Here is a 19,434-nt window from a genome sequence, read left to right as displayed (position 1 = left end):
TCTGGGGATGGGATATAGAAGAAATAAATGTACATAAAGGCTTAAGAAAAAGATTTCACATGAAGTACATCTAATATGTACTGTATGTGCGTATATGCCAAAGACTTAGTGGCACTGCACTTACAGGGATTGTGAATCTAAGAAAAAAAATGACTAAAAGTCTGTCATTTTAAAAATTTAACATGGAACAACCAAAACAGTGTCAGTTTGCAATTTGCTAAAAATGCAATATTTGTCCTGAGGGTAGTGCTGGGGGAAAGGCCATGGGATCATTAAAATTAAAGGGTTTATCCTCTTGGCAACATGACAATGCTCAACGTAAGTACGATGGCAAAGTTGTCATTTGGCCTCAGGGCACAGCTAAAGTAAATCTCATGTAGTATCCAAAATGGAAAGAAGGAGCTACGCCTCTGGTGATCATACAGACATGCAGTTCAGTTTATTTGAATGTCTGTTTTTGCACGGCGTGTAAGAAGTCCACATTGGTGAAACTAAGCTAGAAAACATGCACGGAAATATTTTTAGTAAAGAAGCGGGTTAGATGCCTTGAGTCACGACGTGACATGAATCATTAGACTTTATTGTGACTTACACACAACTGTGGATACTGTTATCTCTGATGTTCCCAGCAAATATCAACCTGCTTAACATGTTCCAGACATTTTCATCAGCGACGTGATACAGTTTTAATGACACTGTTGAAGTCAGCTGTGATTTTTCATCTCCACAGCTTGAAAGAATATATTACAAAATAAATATGTATCTTCTCAGAAGGTTCAACAGTAATCCTATTACAATAATCCTAATATGGTTTAAAGCTCGATTGACACAAAGTCTGCTGGATCTCTGCCTATTACCATCTGCAGCCCTTCCCTTGTCTTCAGAGGCTTCAGTCTTCATTATTTGATGTGTCACATAGTTGAAGACAAAAATGTTTTAGGGGCTTGACTGTTTTATCTAATTAAAAGACATTTTTTAAATCTATCGGACATTCAGCGACATTATTTTTACAGACTAACTTCATAAATTGAGACATAGAATTAAATGATGACTATAATTTGAGTCTCAAAGCAAATGAATCACATATGATCCTAATTGACAGGAATAGGCTGAAACTGGCCCATCAGTGCTCCAATTTAAAGACCATTTTGCCCAATACTGTAGGATGCCTCCCTACGCCCTGTTGCCTCAGCAGCCTGGGTACATCATGCAGTCATTACAGATTACAAAGGAGAGAAACTGTCAGACTTCTCCAGCGATGGCTTTTTGAGCAAATGAATTCTGATATAATGCTGCACTTCACAAGAGTGGCAGCCATTTCTCCCCTCATCTCCTATTCCTGTATCACCCAGTGCACCCTGGCAGTCTGTACAAGGAGGCATCGGGGCGGATTCTGGACAGCTTCAATGTCTGGTGTGAAAGGAGGATGAGGCCCTTTGGCTGAGTCTATACGCGGCCTGACAAGTCTAATCTTAGTCAACGTATTCATCTTACCCGGCCCATTTAAGGTTTAAGAGAACATCAAGGTCTTGAACATCTGTTTTAATCAGAACGGGAGCTCTTCTTGTACCTGTGAAGGGTACAAGTCCCTCATCCTTCCAAAAAGAGAGCAGGTATCACTCCTCTTGTTTTCTTTCCATGATTCTAACGGGCTCTGTGCATTTATATAAAGCTAAGTGGCCTGTACATTGCCCATCCACCTTATCGCTATAGAGATAGACAGGCAAGCTGTTCCTCCACATTTACAGTTTTTGTGCTAAGCTTAGTCCGTATTTACCATACACACATTTGAGTGGTGTTGATCCTCTCATCTGACTGTCAGCTGTGTTACCCAAAACTGCTTTCATTTCACAGAATAATGTGACCATGTCTGTGTTGTCTACTATGGCCTGAGAAAGAAGCGATGACCAATTAAGTTAGCTTAGCATTAGTGATGTGTTGATGTGGGACCCTGACTAGCTCTAGAGACAAAGCTCTCTTCCATGTCCTTGAATGAAATTATTACCAAGTAAACACTCAGCGCCTCGTAGCTTTTTCGGATTGTTAATTGCTTCACCATCGGTAGCAACAGAATCAATAAAGTAGGCCACTTCATCAGGTTGTCCTCTAGACCGGTTGTAGAAGACAGAGCTATGAATCAGATTATTCCAGTTGAGGTGCGACAGGCTGCACTGCAATGATTTATTTCCCCAAATAAGAGTTAGTTGTAATGTGTAGCACACACCGTCAACTCATACAGACGCCGGTTCAGAGAAAGGAATAACTGGAAGTGGTGCCCATAATTAGGTCAAGGTATGGAGCTAGGAATAAGGTGGGTCTGTTTTCATACAGTAGTAATGCTTGCAAACCATAAATGTCATTAGTGATGTCTCTTGCTAAAAGAGTCACTCTTTCTTCTCTCCTTCTTATGTCAATGTAGAAACACAGTGGGCCACTGTATCTGGATACTGTTTTGGTTGAAAGATAATACAACAATGAGCCACCACAGCTCAGTTTTATTTCTGAATTGAAAGGTCCCTTTTTCTCAGCACGGTGACAGTAGATAGCAGACAAGCAAGTTTAGACAAAAAAAAAAAAACTCAGCACTCTGTTTCTGGCTTGCTAAGCTGCTTGTCATCCACAGATGTTGACTAGCAGAGGAGAGCAGCTTGACAGCTGAAGTAGTGCATGTAGTTTTAACACTCAAAGTAGAAACAGAGCAATATAAAATCCCAAGACAAGCATTTTCTTCAAACCATTCTGACCATCCCATTTAAACATACTCATAAAAGTGTCCCACTGGCAGAGAGGCATTGCTTTCTCAAACAGCTCCAGCTGACAGGACTACCTATTATATAAAACAAAACAGAAAACAGCGTACATTAGCCCAGTGATTTGTGTGTCAATTCATACCATTTGATGTGTGAAGATGCACGCTCAACGCCATTTCAGCTCACGGATGGTTGACATGAACAGATGTTAGGGATGTTAAGGTGCTGCCATTTGCCAGTCACATGTGAGAGGTTGAGAGCAAACCAGTTTGCTCTATGCACATGCAACATCTGATGCCTCATTGGATTGTACACGTGTGCTCATGTGTCTAAATGCTGCTCATATGGGAGACGAGATATGGACACTTGACCCACACTATGCTATCCCACTCACTAAGCTCAATCTACCATGTGCATCCCCTGAGCTAATTTGCATATTGAAGGTGCTCTGACCATGGGCTTGTGCTACAGTCCCATTTACACAACACAATGGGAGCACAGATAGCTGTTTTAAAATCAAAATGTGTACTTAAATGTAACAATTGTAAGTAATGAGCAGTGGCAGCAGCTGCCGTGCACTCCAATGCTAATCACGGGCTTTACACAGCTCCCTGTATAGCGCACATTGTATAGTTATTGATGAGTGTGTGTGGTTGCACTTACAGTATTTCAGTGTGCATTGTTTTCAGTCTCCCTCTTAATCTTACCAACTCCCAACACTGAATCTGTGTAGTTGGTGGGTGGATTGTCAGATTTGAGATGATACTGTTCACATTACATGCTTAGCAGCTTCCACGCCTGGTTTTCAAGATGTATTTTATTCTTCCGTACTCGACTTTAAGAAGGGTTTTGTGGTCTTTTATAGCACTTGTTTGATCTGCTCTCTTTCCTGCCATGTTTTAGATGCAAAGATTGACACAGTACTACTCTCATATCTGACTGTTAAATGTCAGGCTGCAGCCGGCTCGCTTAGCTTAGCATCAAGACTGAGACTGCTAGCCTGTCTCATTAAATAGCATCAAATAGTTTCTTTCCCTTTTTTTTAGTACCAGGTTCTCATTTTTCCACTGCAAACAGTTCTGTCTCAATGCAACATTGTTACTATAGCAACAATGAAGCTGTCACAATGTCATCTTCAACCCACACAATACATACTGTAGTAGAACCAGTACGGCAAAGACCTAAAGGTTTGTTTAATCATGTCTTGGAGTTGCACTGTGGGTAATGTAGGCAAGAGAGCGTGGAAGAAAAAGGCAGTGTTTCTGGGTCTGCTGCATCAATTTTGATCTTTTTTGTTTGAAACTATCATTACAAGTTCAACACTGTCCAATGCTAAATTGCCATGGTGACAAATGCTTTTTTAACAAGACATCTCACACCTGAGTGAAAAAAATGACAAGTGGTGGTGTCATGAAGGTTATATGCTATTTCATGGTCTGTTTCTTGTGCTTTAGAGATGCTGGACTGAGACATACCAGCTGTTTTCCCTTGTTTCCAGTCTTTATGTGAGGCAAAGTCTCCTAAACGTAGCTTAAGAGATGAATGTAAGAGTGGCATTGATCGTTGTTGTCTAACTCTGACTGGGCATGACAGCGAATAAAGGAATTTCCCCAAAGGATGACTATTCCTTTAAATGCGCTTGGCTGGGTAAATAATGGTAATGCAAAAGTTAGATTAACAATTTGGGTAAATGAACACGTCTCCCTTGTCTCGTTGCCTCTTATTCCAAATAAGTCAAGTGGCTTCTCTAAATCACGCCACCGAAGCTCCTCACTGAGTCTTTTACAACACAGCAGAGGAATTCATGTACTGTGTATAATTCACATTAATCTTTTCACAAGTAGGAATTTCAGCTTGACTTTGTATGCACACTAACTTTTTTTGATGAGGATTCAGGGCATCCTGACACATCCCACCTTCTCCTTGGAATGTGTAGTTGTCATACGATGCAGGGCTGTAATGAACTGAATATTTTTACAGTCACCTTGTTCCTGTTTTTGTCCTATAATGAAACAGAGCGCCACTCACATCCCTAACTTTGAACATCCCATAATGCTGCACGTCGTCTTTGTGCTCTATTTTACCGTCATCCCTTGTGCCTGTTGTCTGACAGTGGAGTGTGGATATTGCAGGGTTGAGGGTGGAGGAATGAGGTGGCATTCAACCAACAGTTAGCACCACATAAAGCCTTTATCACACCTAAACGGCTCTGTCTCCCAAAGCCAGAGTGCGATAAGCACTGCCCATTCATCTGTAATGATGTGGAAGCAAGAACCAACTGAACTGAGTTGAGAAGGAGAGGCTAGCTGTGACACAGTGTGGATGGCTGAAAAGGGTGCAGGGCCAGTGGGGTTTTGCTTGTTCACTCCTCAGAATGATGTGTGAACATGCTTTTATTTATTTTGTGTTCTCTGTGGGTTGAAGTTAATTACACAACAAGTGTTGTTTTACACTTCAAAGTACTGTAATTATCTGGAAAATGAAAATATGAAGCAGGGGCCACATTACACCATGGTAATTGAAAAAGTTTCCCTTTGGACTGCAAATTAAGTTTTTGCAACCAGACCAAATATTCTTCGACACTTAACCCTGCCTTCACATGCTCATTGTGAGCATTTCTTCTGAAGTAATGATCGCAAAGCCCATAACCTGATATTTCTGATAGCAGGGAGAATAAAATTTGAGCAGGGTATTATTCATAGTCGTGACTCCTAACTTGTCCAATTTACTAGCCTCATACTCTGTATTTGCCTCCCTCCACAGTTGGCACCCCCATTGTGCCAGCGGCAATTCGATCACAGCTTTACAACTCTAAATGCAGCCGCGTGTTTGCACCCAAAATGTGTTAGGGAAACATCACATGAGCTGGTATTGCAGATGTGAAGTACATGGTTATACTTAAATTCAGCAAAGGTTACATCTGAGATGCATTTGGATGTCAGCTGTGAAATGAACTCTATATAGTCTAGACACAATACACTTATTCTTTGCAGGGTCTTTGGGAAAACAGGACCACAGCTACTTATTGTGATGAGCAATTGTACATGCAGCTCACAAATGTAGCTAAAATCAATCTTGCAGTCAGATGAAGCTGCTGTGACACAAAAGAAAATATAAAAAGAAAACAAAAACCACATACATATCACTCTCCATGGTAGAAGCAATAAAGTATCTGGGTAACATGACAGCTGTAAAAGAAAGACACCCGTGGATACAGTGAATGCCCTTTGTGTTTTTCTTTTCACAGTTAATGAAAACGCATATGATTTATTTATTTATACAACATCAGTCATCATCTTCAAGATGACAGAATCATATGACATTACAGACGCAACCTTTGGTGTCAGATCTGGTTGATAGGTGGGATGTTATAAATGTACTATAAAGGAGTCATCCACAGTAACGTGTCATTATTCTTTTTTCTTTTTCTCTTTTTTTGAGCTAACAGGCACTTCATCTCAGTTAAAATCAACTTATCCTTTTTGTCTTAAGCCTTTAAGAAAAAAAGAAAAGAAAAAAACTCTGACAGGGTTGAACGATCACTCCTTTTCCGTGCACACACACTGACTCAAACCTGCAACCTGTCTGTGTCTTCCAGGTGTAATTGGCTCACTGACTGCAGCTCTGGACCCATCAGGAGCTCCATAGAGGAAGACTGATGAGACCGCAGAGTCTACCTGAGAATGCTGCCTGACCCTCCGCCTCACCATGTCACCCTAGTAAAGCTGTTAACCTGTCCCTCTCCACACACCCTCTTTTTGCCTTTGTTATCACCCACAACCCACTGAGTTTGTCCCTGATCCCTGTCCACACCCAGCTGAAGTCCTAGTGATATGACTAAAAGAGCCTTTATTTTGGACATGTTGTTTTTTCCTTTCAATGTTGCCAGCCACCAAGGCTTTGGTGGGAAGCACCATTATACTTCTCAGCAGATTGCTAATCACTGTCTGGTGTGGCTCTTGGGACTGGTGCTGCACCTGACACTGTCCTCATGTCAGCGTGTTGACCTGAAACACCCCATAGTGTCCACAGGCTATGGAAAGGTCCGTGGCATCAGGAAGGAGCTCAACAACGAGATCTTGGGCCCAGTGGAACAGTACCTAGGTGTGCCATATGCCACTGCACCCATCGGCGAGCGTCGCTTCCAGCCTCCCGAAGCTCCAGGTTCCTGGCAAGAGATCCGCAACGCCACCCATTTCGCACCCGTGTGTCCCCAGAATGTCCACGGGGTTTTACCCGAGATCATGCTCCCGGTGTGGTTCACAGACAACCTGGATGCCGCGGCGACCTACGTTCAGAACCAGAGTGAGGACTGCCTTTACCTCAACATTTACGTACCCACTGAAGATGGTGAGTGACACAAAACTCTCATACGAGTTACAAAAGGAGATGAACTTACTCTTCTAGAGAGTGTCAGAACAGCAGCTACTTTTGAGATAGTTTTTAAAATTTCATATCTGTGTCAGTTCTTCCTGGAATAGTGTCATTTTGATAAATTAGTTAGGATTATATTCTGTGGAAGGAGAGCTCTTAACGTGAGCCAGAAGACACTTAGGAGATTACCAAAGAATATATTCACTGATAATCCTCTGGGTTTGCATTAATGCCAGTCTCAGATACCACCAGTTATTGTGTGTAATCATTTTCTAGATGCCCATACTGCAGCAAAGTCACATGTGCAATCTTTCTTCTGCAGATACTCTGATGAGCTATTAGATACTCTTTACTTGAATTACTCCTATTTAATTATTTTTTTTCATCGAATATGTCAAACTTGTTCTTGTTCATTTTTGTACCAATTAGCCACATAGTAGCACGCTGCATCTTAACTCAACTTACCGCTAATTTATTAAAATCACCCATGCATCCACATTATATCTTCATCATAATAATTGTATTAGCGTGCGAACATTAACCTTTTGCTTGAGCAGTGCAGGGTAAGTCACATGTTTTTCGAGTGACTGAACAAAGTGAACCAGTTAGTAGTAAATCAAACAGTGAGTCACTGACACCATTAACATTTTGTTTCTTCAACCAGTAAAAAAGGGAAATCTCCCAGTGACATACATCCCTGCATGCAGAGCATGTTCGTTTATTCAGTTGGTCCTGCTATAGTTTTCATTTGAACTGAGAAGAAGAAAGGAAGCACATGACATAACTGTCTTTGAAGAAGGTGTTAAAACATTTATTGATCTGCCACATTTCTTAATTCTTTCACCAGTAACTTATGCTGTGATTTGAGTGCATTCAAAATTGCACATGTAAAAAACACTTAATGAAAGAAACATAGCAAAGAAACACAACTACTCTTTAAAACATGGCATTATACCACTCATGAATATTCATAAACATAACTTCCTAATCAGATATTGAAAACTACAGTTAAGGATCCCTAGAGTATAAATTAATTTCCAGTTCTTCAGTGTGTGGGTCTGTTGCACAGCGTGAGACTTCCAGCAGCTCTTCAGCAGCGGTAAGAGGACTGAAGAGGAGTCAGCTCAGCACCATCTCAGGAAAAAAGCAAAGGGATGCCATTTTTGATAATCAAACCCTACTAAAAACTCATAAATCAGCATCATCATGCGCTAATGCAGTGTGGTCTTACAGTATAACACTGCACCAGTTCATAGTGGTCACCAGACATTATCACTACCTTCAACTCGCAGGTCTATTCCAAATGAAAAAAAGCTTAGTTTACTTTAAATAAACAACAAGTAACTGACCTTCCTGCATATTTTTATCAGTCAAAGTAGCTGAAGGATTACTGTTAAATAGAGCTGATACCGCCTGTTACCAGTGGCTTTCAAACAACAACTATTGACAAACTATTCTATCAAGGTTGCATTTGGCGCCTGGCAGTTTGTACTGAACTGCAAACAAAGAGCCATGTTTTTAGTATTGGTAAACCTCAGTGACCATTGTGTTGTGATGCACGTGTCAGTTTCATGGTCTGACTTACTCTTCACGCTTGTGTTAAATGTAGTGTGCACTGTGGTTTCTGTGGCTAGGCTTGGAAAACTCTTTCTGCTATAACAACTGGATCAGTAGAAATATAACAAATACAATATACGGCCAAGACAACCTTGCCAGGGCCTCCTGAGGTGAAATTAGCCCAAAACTGAAGATCACTATAAGTCAGAACCTCCACCTCTGCATGGGCTATTTGGGTGCACTTCTTGCATTAATGATCCTGTGGAGAGGGTTGATTAAGCAGATGGGCAGGTAAAAAAGTACGCAGGATCAGAGTGTCTCCGTCTTTTGAGGCAAAGCATATGCTACTGATGACAGTAAGCAAGGAAGATGATAAAATGTTAAAAAGATGATGATTAATGGGCTCACCTGAGAGTTCCCTGAGAGTATTCACGAAAACACGTTCACGTATTAGTGCTGCTGCTCATGTATGAAGTCTAACTTTAGGATTAGTCTGGAGTGATGCACAGGATTGTTGTGTTGTGTAAAGCTGAGGCTTTATGCCACTCAGCAAGATTGTGTCAGCGCTGCAGATGAATTCTCTTATTGATGCTTCACAGCTTAAGAGTAAGTTGGAAACAGATTAATTGCTTGTGTAAAAATATCAAGCAGGCAAAACAGAGACTGCTAAGTGATTTCAACTACTCTTAATGTACAGGACATGAGTAAAATAAGAGACAGTAGTTATACAATATGTATGCCGTACACTACATATGTCATAAACTCGCGGAGAAGATGATGTAGAGTTTCCCGTGTTGTTCCCAGGAGAGAAGGTGTGCAAATGAGGGAGACAGATTTTACATGTAGCTCTGTCTACTTGTCAGAATCTGTCACTTATTGTCAGGGGTCACTGCTTACACAAGGCTGATGCAGTCTCCAAGGATGTGTTCTGCCTAGTGTGCGAGAGGAAAATTGAGACAGAGGGAGAACAAACTGCCCTGGAAATCAAACACAACATTTTTCACGTAGAACAGTTGTCACGATGGCTTGAATTGTTTACATGGTGTTAAATTTACAGTTATGTCAGAGGTACCAGCCCCTGAAAAGATGGTTTCATATGCTAAGCATTTTTCTATAACATATATAACCAACTTGTTACTAGTAAAGTAATGGTGCAATAAGTATAAAGGGTAGATGTTAATGCTGTATTTTGCTGTGTTTGGCTGTGAGGAGTTGCATTCCCACTCACAGTGAATGTAGGTGGGCCAGAATGAATTGGCAGCACAGACTCATACACAGCCTGGATCTAAATGTTTTGGTGCCAGATCTGCCCTGCACAACTCGATTATGATAGTTTAGATCTCCAGAGTGCAACATTACCAATCATTCTTCTATTTTACTTGAAGTTATGCCCCCTCCTCTCTCCTGGTTTGTCTGCTTCAGACCTAGAAATACTCTTAGTGAACATATTCTCTGCGTTATTCTTTGGACAAAAGAAAATTCACCGCTCTCTTTTCTTCCTGCATCTGTTCACCCCTCCTGCTCTCTCCTCTTCGAAACCATCCCTGCCTCCTCTCCTCTTTCCTCCATCTTTATGCAGATGGCGGTAGAAGGGGTCACTGTTCTGAATGCAAATGAGCTTCTTCTCACCCCCCTCCCCTCCCTGAGCCGCTCTGTAGCCTGCCACTTCTTCAACTCACATGAAATACAAATAACTTCATGGACTAATGTAAATACACAAATGTTATAGTGGACTGAAGAGTGTTTCATGCTCCCCATTTATCTCTCCCCTGCTTCCTGCCTCCCTCTCTAGTGTTCACCCCTAATTCTCCTGTGTGGCCAGCCGGGGAGGCAAGAGCACTGTCTCACTGCATTCCTATTTTCTCAAGACACTCCTCAGCCAAGAGCCTAAGATCCTTCATTTTTATTGCTGCCAGAGCAGCCATTTACTGAGCCTTTATTAAAAACCATATTTCAGGAGGCAGGACAGTGGAGGCCAGGATGAAGCTGGAGGCTGGGGGCACAGTAGAAGAGCAGAAGGATAGGACTGCATGTGCTGGAAGCTGCTGCCTGGATGCAGGGGAGGGGGGTTGAACCAAAGCTGTGTCTGACACCTTGTCAAGCAGACAGGCCACCACAGACATGACATACCGCAGCTTCATCCCGTTTGCTGCAATGAGGAAATGGAAAGGGACGGGAGACAGCTTGCGCTCTGGCCACTGGCTCACTGAACCGAAAAGAAACGCTGTTGACTGAGAGATGGAGCTGCATTAGGTCAAACAGTACTGGGACAAACCCAAGCTAAATGTTCCTGTGTAGGCCAGCGCATTTCACTGAGCAGTGGCCCATTACATCATGTGACAGAGCCTACTGGCAGACTTCCCTGCTGTGCTGATAGGAAATATGGTTTTGTTACATCTTACTATTTGTATTGACTAATCCATTACAGTTTTTCTTCAAAAGTCTTAAGTCTGTGTTCAAAAGCCACATTCTAGATACTACCACAATCGCTTCAATGCAAACTCTTATTGTCCCTTAGTCAATACATACAAATTCAGCAGGCAAAAATAATACTTAATTATTTTTACCAAGCCTCTAAATATAAAGCTATAAAGGCTTATATGAGTTTTGTATCATCATAACTAGCCCTATCAGCAACACAGCTCTGGGAATGATGATGATGATCTGTTCACCACTGTGGTCCAGACTGAAATATCTCAACAACTATTAGAAGAACTAAGAAATGGTAATCCTCTAACTTTTCATTTTCCGATACCAGCAGGTAAAGGAAACAATATAATATATTAGATATATAATATCTATCAGATTGGTACAATGTATTTAAAGGGATATTTCAACATTTTGGCAGATTCGCCCATTGCCATAATCAAATACACAATCCAACAACTCCAAAACGCTGTCGTGGTGGACAAGTTGTGACCTGAACATTTACCACGCTGTGAAATAATAATGGAAAGTTACGAGACAGAGTTGTTTTCGAGGTAAATGCAAAGCCACCGATGTGCGTTCCCGTCGGCGGCAGTCGTTATTCAGCAAGCAGTCTCTTTTCGGCACAACACTGGCTTTGCATTTACCTCAAAAACAATATTCCATTATTATTTCATCATGAATGTTCAGGTCACAACTTGTCCACGAGAGCATTTTGGAGTTGTTGGATTGTGTATTTGATGAGTTTTGAGGAAAAACAGGAAATACCATGAGCCTCCGTAGCGGTAGCTGAGCAGCTTGTATCTCTGCCCCGCCTATCTCAAAACAGCTTGCACCGACAATTAAAGGTAATGAACCTACCCCTAAGACTGTAGAGATTATGGCAATGGGCAAATTTGCCAAAATATTGAAATATCTTTTTAAGAGATTGTCTAGATCTCCAGAGGATGAATCCTTATGACTTTGGTGATCTGTGAGTTTTGAAATAGATGTAGTACTTAGTACTTATGCCAAGGTTTCCTTTTGCACTGATGCTTTAGTGCTCCCCCTTCTTTGTAAGTCACTCTGGATAAAAGCATCTGCCAATCATCAGTAAATGTAAACGTTTCTGTCTAGTAGGCCTACCACCACACGGTTGGTATTTGTAGCTTTTTGCAAAATGTCTTGATACTAGATGGATTACCATGAAATTTGACTTCATGTTCCCCTCAGGAGGAATTTACATAACTTGTTCCTCTGACATTTCATTTGGCCAGTTATTTATTCATTACTCTCTTTTTTATATTGGTTTATGACAAAACTTGTTGTACTCATTTTGCCCTAATGTGCAAATGTTACCATGCTTACACGCTAAATTTAGATGGTAAACATGTTAGCATTGTGTATTTGAGCATACTAGCATGCTGACATTAGCATCTAGCATTTAGTGTTGTTGTTGTACAGTAAAGCCCTAACAGAGCTGTTAGCATGGCTGTTAGCATGACTGAGCCATAAATTATCCAAAGCAATCGAAAGGTTATTTGATAATGAAAATAATAGTTATCACAACAGTTCCTGCTTTTTTCCTGTTGGTTGAGAAGAAGTTTGATGGTCCATTAAAAAGTGCGCTTGTCTGAGCTTATCCTCACATATGGGTTAATTCTTTATTGGGCATTAGAAAATGAATGAAATCAGAGAAGTCTCCATTAAGCACTGAGGTGTGGTTTTAGAGTGGTGCTAAGTAGTGGGGAAGTGCTGACAAGACGGAGGGCTAATGTGCCTCTCTATCCATTACTGGCCTGCCTACCTGTCTGTTCTGTAGCCTAGAACCAGCTACTGTACCATCTCCCTCTATGACAGGAAGTGCTCTCTGGATCTGGCGCCTGCATAGTGGTGCTCAAAGGATGCAGCAAATCCATTCAGCATTGATCCCTTTCCATTTAGACGGAAGATAAACATTTTATATCAGGAAACCATATTCATATAGAAGGAAGGGTGAAAATTCAGAATTATAATTGCAGAGTGCAGTGATGCTCCAAGTCTCTTTTGTCAATAGACGCAACGCGCTGTGAAAAGGAAAAGGGTATATGCCATCACTTCACTGTGAGGTTTCCAGCAGAATGATAGAAAGTGACATGTCAGCAGCACACTGGCAGAGTGATAAACCCCTTGGCAGCCCAACATAGAGTATTCTTCAAAATGAGTGACTGTAACGCCTCCCCACCGGAGAGCTGGGTGGGTATGAGGAGGAAAGCAACAGATGATAAGGACACCGCTAACATGCTTTGTGCAGCACATGGATGTCAAATGTGTGTGGTGCTGCAGGCGCGGTATAATGATGAGTGTGTTTTAATGACGTTCTTGAAAGCACACAGACAGCAAAACGCTACGCTAATCGTGGGCCGATTGAAAGCTCTGCTGACGGAGACCAAGGGGAAAAAAAACACAACAAATTAATGGGATCCTTATCAGTTCAGACTTACAGAGGTTGACGCGCCAGGGCGTTGGTTGGTCACTGTGATAAATGCTTGTTATTGGCTCTGCCCGATGGAGCATTTAACTGGCGTTACCATTAAAGCTTAATGTGGGGTTCCTCTTTGACCTTGGTTAGGGGAATCCTGTCACAAGCCTTTGCAGGAGGTGTAAATATCAAGAACAGCGTCCTCTTTGCAAATTCGGTGGCAATGATTCACATTTCAAGCTCCATGCCAGTGTTTCCCTTCCCACAGTGTGAGTGTATGTATTCATAATGAGTGCCTGTGTGTGCCTCTGTGTGTGTATGGAGGACAGAAAAAAATGACATAAGAATAAATTAATAAATAAACACCAAACTAAATGATTAAATACATAAAGAAATTAAAAATAAATTGATTCAGTGTTAAGTTTCAACAGTCTAGTCCTCCTGGACCATGTAGGGACTTTTGCCTCAGGACTGCAACACTGTCCTAAGCTGGAGCGGGATACAGAGTACCTCGGCATTCCTCTGCTTTTTTTCTGACTAAAAAGAGTGATGGCTTGATTCTGTTCATTGATTTTTCTTTACAAAGCAACAGTGTGTCGGGACTGATTGGGAGAGGGGTTGAGGAGAAACGGCCTCTGGGGTTATTTACGAGGCAGTCCGTGACTAGATCCTAAGCAGTTAAAACAAATGAGTTTGGGAGTTATCTTTTTAGGAAACAGTGTGTAATCCTTGTAAACATTTTGGTTCCAGCTGTACAGTCACATATTCGCAGCAAAGTGTAATATTCTACAATTTTTCTATTTTTTCCTCATGTTGTTTTTCTACAAATGCAATATTTTTGAATTTTGTCTCTTTTCTCTCCTCCCCTCTTTTTTCTGAACCCCAGGTCCGCTCACAAAAAAACAAGATGAGTCTACAATGAACAGACCAAGGGATGAAGGTATTTTAATTGCATGCTTTTTCTCTTTTTTCTTTTTTACCCTGTGCTCCATTTTTGAAACTCCATGGGGAAATGTTGTGTTTGTATGTGTGTTAATAATCATCTCAGACTCACCACTCTGTGTGCACATTACACTGTCCGTTGTCAACCACTTTTATTGGCACACAAATCAGAAAAAGTCGCTATGAAAATGCTCTGCTATGTTATTATCCTTCATGGTGTAATTTGGGCCTCTTTCAGTGTTTCCTTTTCTTCCATAGGAAAAGGTGGAGGATTTCTGCATCTATCTGTTTTTTTCTGAACATTTTCACTGCAGTCAAAGAGAGATGCTCTCCCTGCTCTTTACTGATGCAGCTGAAACCTATGCAGACAACATGAGCATATGCTTGCTTATACAAACCCAGACGTACTAAGTGTACTGTATATTACATAGCATTATGCACACTTGGAGTGCATTACATCTCCATTTGTGCATGTGTACCTACTCAAGCACAGTGCTATTTGTGCTATTTGGGTATTGAATTCTTTCTCCCTTGCATCTCTAATTGCTATGGTTTAAAAAGAGACAGATGTAGCTAATCCAATTGTGTGGTTTCTTAACGGTGAAAACAGAAGGATTCACGCAGGATTGTCGAGGAGAGGAGCAGAACGATAGAATAGAGATGAAAGAAAAAAGAAAAGCTGAGCATGGCGAGAGCACAGGGGAGGGCAACGAGGGGGAGAAAAAGGGGAAAATAGTCATAATGAAGACAAGTGCATGATGAAATGACATTTATGGAGCTTTGAAAGTGAGAGAGATGTGGAGAGAGAGAGAGTGAGAAGGAGGGATAAGAAGGAGACAAGTAGAGCTTGACATTTATGCCGACACCTGATGGATCTTGACAGGATCAGGAGGGCTCGGGTAGGGGCTGAATTCCTCACTTAATTGCCCAGGTATGGATTGAACACAGGTTACCAAATATTGTTGGAAAATACTATGAGTAGCATCTTTATTTTATAAGTTAGTGGCAACAACCTGCATTGCCCGGGTGTGTGTTTGGGTGAAAAAAAAAAAAAAAAGCTTGAGTGCTGAGTCAGACCAAAAACTTGAGCGCCCAGATCAATCGAGATTTCCATAAGAGAATGAATGAGGCAGGACCACAGGAATGGGAAAGCAGAATGCAGGCAGTTTCTGTTGGGAGGCAAGACGTTAACGCAGAGGATGGATGTGAGGGAGGCAGGTGGATATCGAGGAGGATGGTATCAGGTTAGGTAAAAGAGAGGATAAAAGGAGAGGAGTGAATAATGTGCCAGTGTTTTGGGGAGACAGTGAGCTCCTTGTTGGCCATATAGGCTCTGGATCTGAGTGAAACACTTTCACCCTGTGACCCTGCACCCCCTAATCACCTCCCTGTTTGTGCTGAGCCCCTTTCAGTCAGTCAGAGTACATTTCCTTCAGTTCCACACGCGCCCAGTTCTGTTTACTTCTTATTTTTTTGGTCTGTGCATCTGTGTTGTGGACAAACGCCTGCATTCTCACCATACCTACACATGTGCATAGTTTTTTTTAATAAAATCGAGAAAATTGTTCATTTTAACTTCACCTGATGAAAGTCTAAAAAGCCCTAAAATGTTGCCAGAATGAAGTGCGTACCAGTGATGAGATAGTGTTGCAGGAAGTCTTTGTCTTTTACACCACTTGGACCTTTTCCTATGCACCTTTCATTAAGGCTTTGTAGGTATGCATTAGCTTTTTATCTTTTATTCCAAAATGAATGGATTTTTATTTCCATTTAGGTTTTTTTTTTTTTTTTAGTCCTGTCCTTTATTGGGCTTAGCAAATATTTTATAGCTTTCAATTTTTCAGGGTTTTTCTGAATTGTTGTGACAGAAAATTTTATTGACAAAAAAACAATATATTACATGACAGTGAAAAAACACCCAACGTATATTTCAGTCAGAAGAATCACATATAAGAGATTGAGTTCAGTTTCATTGTTGTTCTCTTCATGTAGTGAAGACCATAACACTGTATTGTTTCACTGTGAAGTACAGATATGTGTATTCCTAGAGGTAAAACAACTTAAATCCTATTTCAGTCATCGGTGTGATAGAAAAACCTCAAAGGGGCTGTAATTGTTCAATTCTAACATAATTGTTGATGTTGCTGAAATTTTACTGTCCAGCACAACACTTGATATCCATTTAGCTTAATGTTTCAACCTTTCACAAAAATCCAATGAAAGAAAACCTCAGTGGAAAAATATCTTTTTACTCAGGGCTAATGGAGTAGAGGCTTTAGCTGGAAAAAAGGAGGCTTCCTATTAAAGACACAATCTGTGTTGTAAGTGTAAAACAAATAGTTGAGACACCACCTCAATATCCTTGTCTCTGCTGGTGGTTGTGTTGTATTGTGGGTAATGTAGGCTCCCGGATTTAACAAAGTGGAAGAATGGATGGGCGGGAGGGAAGGGTGATTTAGTTCAAATCGGGCCAGATCTTTATTTTCCTACAAGAGGACGTTGTTTTTGCAGGAAACACATAAACACGAGACAATAAAACACAAGAAAATGACATGAAAATAAAACACAGTGGTCTTAGACATGTAATTTAAACAGTAAAGATGTATGAAAGAAAGAAAACAGCTACAAAGAGAAGAAAAAGTACTATATATAGTACATAGTATAATATAGTACATAGTATACTAGAATAGAGTTAAATGAACAGGTGAACCCTTTGCACCTAATCATTCAAAAACCTGTATCTCTGACCAGAGGGCAGCGTGTCAGGTTGATTAAAGAGAGGATGGCCTGGATTAAATAGGATGGATTAAGCTTTTTGTGTGATGTGTCTGACAGACAGGGCTGCTTCTCACCAATGATTTTACTCCCTGTCTTGACAGGGTGTCCTAATTGATTCCTGTCTCGTACATTTAAATTCCCGTACCAACAAATCATTGTGAAGTGAAGGACGGATGCTGTGATGGATCTGTAAAATGACTCCATTAGGCGCCTGTCAACATTAAAAAATATTTCAGCAGTGTAGTAAATACAGCCTTTGTTGTCCTTTCTTATATATTGCTTCATTGTTCCCAAATGTGAAAAACAATTTTTTAAAAAGTAGTGATTGGACCTTTAAAAAAATGGCAGCTACATGTCACTCTCCGAGGGGTTTAATTTATGGTGCGAGTGTTGCTGTGAATGCGGTTGATGATGGCCTGCTGATGTCACTCCTCTGTACTGTCCTGGTAATGCTGGGATAATTGAACTTGTTTACATATCCTCTGGGAAATCAGCCGAGGTTCAGAACACACCAGAGAGGAGAAGAAAAAGAGCAGCGAGTCGGGGTGTACGAGTGAAAATTCATATTTTTAGCCAGCCCGCTTGTGTCATTCGTATGATCCATGAAAGATGTCTGCATGTGTGAAGCCATATGTGCCATTTTGTGCTCACTTGTGTGTGTGTGTGTGTGCGGGTACGTGCGTGTGTGTGTGTGTGTGAACGCTCGACTGTGAGTGACGCACCCAAGTGCATGTGTAACCTGAGATTCAGGTGGTGATGCAGGCGGGTGTGCAAATACGTGAGTAGAATTTGTTACCACGGCAACAGGCATTCAGTGAGTCGGTGCAATGGAATGGCTGGTGCAGTTCTATTAGCGAGAAGCAGTTTCCATAGCGACTCAGCATCGCAGCTGCCTATGCAAGAGTTTGTGTGTGTGTGTGTGTGTGTGTGTGTCTGTATGAATACGATGTGAATCCTGTGTGAATTTGAGTGTTCATTACCGTACTTCCCTATGTATGACTTGCTCTGTAACATTTCATATTTTTTCATCATCGCTATCCTCTTTTTTCGGTACAAACCTCCCATCTATGTCTCTACCCCCGTCAGATCTTTCACGCTGCCCTATTTTCATCTCCTTCCTCCCTCTGTCTTACCCCCCTCACCCCCCTCCTCCTCCTCCTCCTCCTCCTCTTCCCCCCTCCTCCTCTTTATCTCTTGTTCTCTCCTCCTATCTCTCTGTCTCCCCATCTCTGAGTGCTGAAGCTCATCAGGGTAAACAGATGCTGTGGCTGTTATTTATGTTTCCACTTGGTCTGGCTTTCATACAAATTATCCACAGGCCCTGCACAGTGCAGACGCTCAGCCTAACTGGGCTGCACTGGCAGCTCTCTCAGCCTTATCCACGCTCAGACTCTCAGACCATACCACAGACGCTGAGAGAGAGAGAGAGGATTTGGAGAAGGGGGGGGGGGTTCAGGAGAGCATCGGCGCACACACACATGCTGACAGAGTGAACCATAGCAACACACTGATGGGCATAAAGACACCAATAACAGAGAAGGCCTCAGAATTGGCTGCACCATTTGCTCCACACATGGAGGGGCATAACAGTTTGGGAAGGTACCACTGCATCGGAGAGGGGAATCGAACATCACAGAATAAAATAAAGAGGATCAGTCCAGTGGGGCAGACATGAAATACTTGCTAGCAACTTAAAGGCAGTGTACTGAAAATGTTTCACACTTAGTATCTTCATCTTCTTTTTTCTTGTGAATTGCAGGCTGTAAGAGATTAGAAAATGCTCCATATAGATCTTTTTTTACTAAGAAGACTGTGCAGTTATATAAATCTAGAGCTGTCGGATTAAAACGGGATGACTACCTGTTGCTTTGGGGATGCTTAAGCTGAACAGGAATTCTTAAAAATGAATGCACGGTTCAGAATTTTACCAAACAGTGAATAAACATGAAAGTAACAAACACTCTCTGTCTGTCTGTGCTGTGCAGATATTCGGGATCGTCGTAAGAAGCCGGTGATGCTGTTCATCCACGGGGGCTCCTACATGGAGGGCTCAGGGAACATGTTTGATGGCAGCGTCCTTGCTGCCTATGGAAATGTCATCGTGGTCACCATGAACTATCGACTGGGTGTGCTCGGTAAGTTTGGTAAACACTGTGTTACCTCACC

The 19,434-nt window shown here is 41.5% G+C and overlaps 1 protein-coding gene across 2 annotated transcripts in view; it reads left to right on the top strand.

The window, feature by feature from the left end:
• The window catches only part of nlgn2b (neuroligin 2b), a 95,597-nt gene that overhangs the window by 54,494 nt on the left and 21,669 nt on the right, over positions 1-19,434 (top strand). For both annotated transcript variants that reach the window (XM_085797528.1, XM_085797529.1), the window contains exons 2-4: positions 6,349-7,100; positions 14,435-14,488; positions 19,254-19,403. In XM_085797528.1, coding sequence (XP_085653654.1) covers positions 6,584-7,100; positions 14,435-14,488; positions 19,254-19,403 — 721 coding nt within the window. In that variant the 5' untranslated portion in view covers positions 6,349-6,583. The remainder of the gene's footprint in view (positions 1-6,348; positions 7,101-14,434; positions 14,489-19,253; positions 19,404-19,434) is intronic.

This window comes from Trachurus japonicus, chromosome 14 (genome assembly GCF_045865225.1).
Source record: "Trachurus japonicus isolate A0001 chromosome 14, Traja_1.0".
In the NCBI taxonomy this organism is placed as follows: Eukaryota; Metazoa; Chordata; class Actinopteri; order Carangiformes; family Carangidae; genus Trachurus; species Trachurus japonicus.
This window is presented reverse-complemented; position numbering and strand designations above follow the sequence as displayed.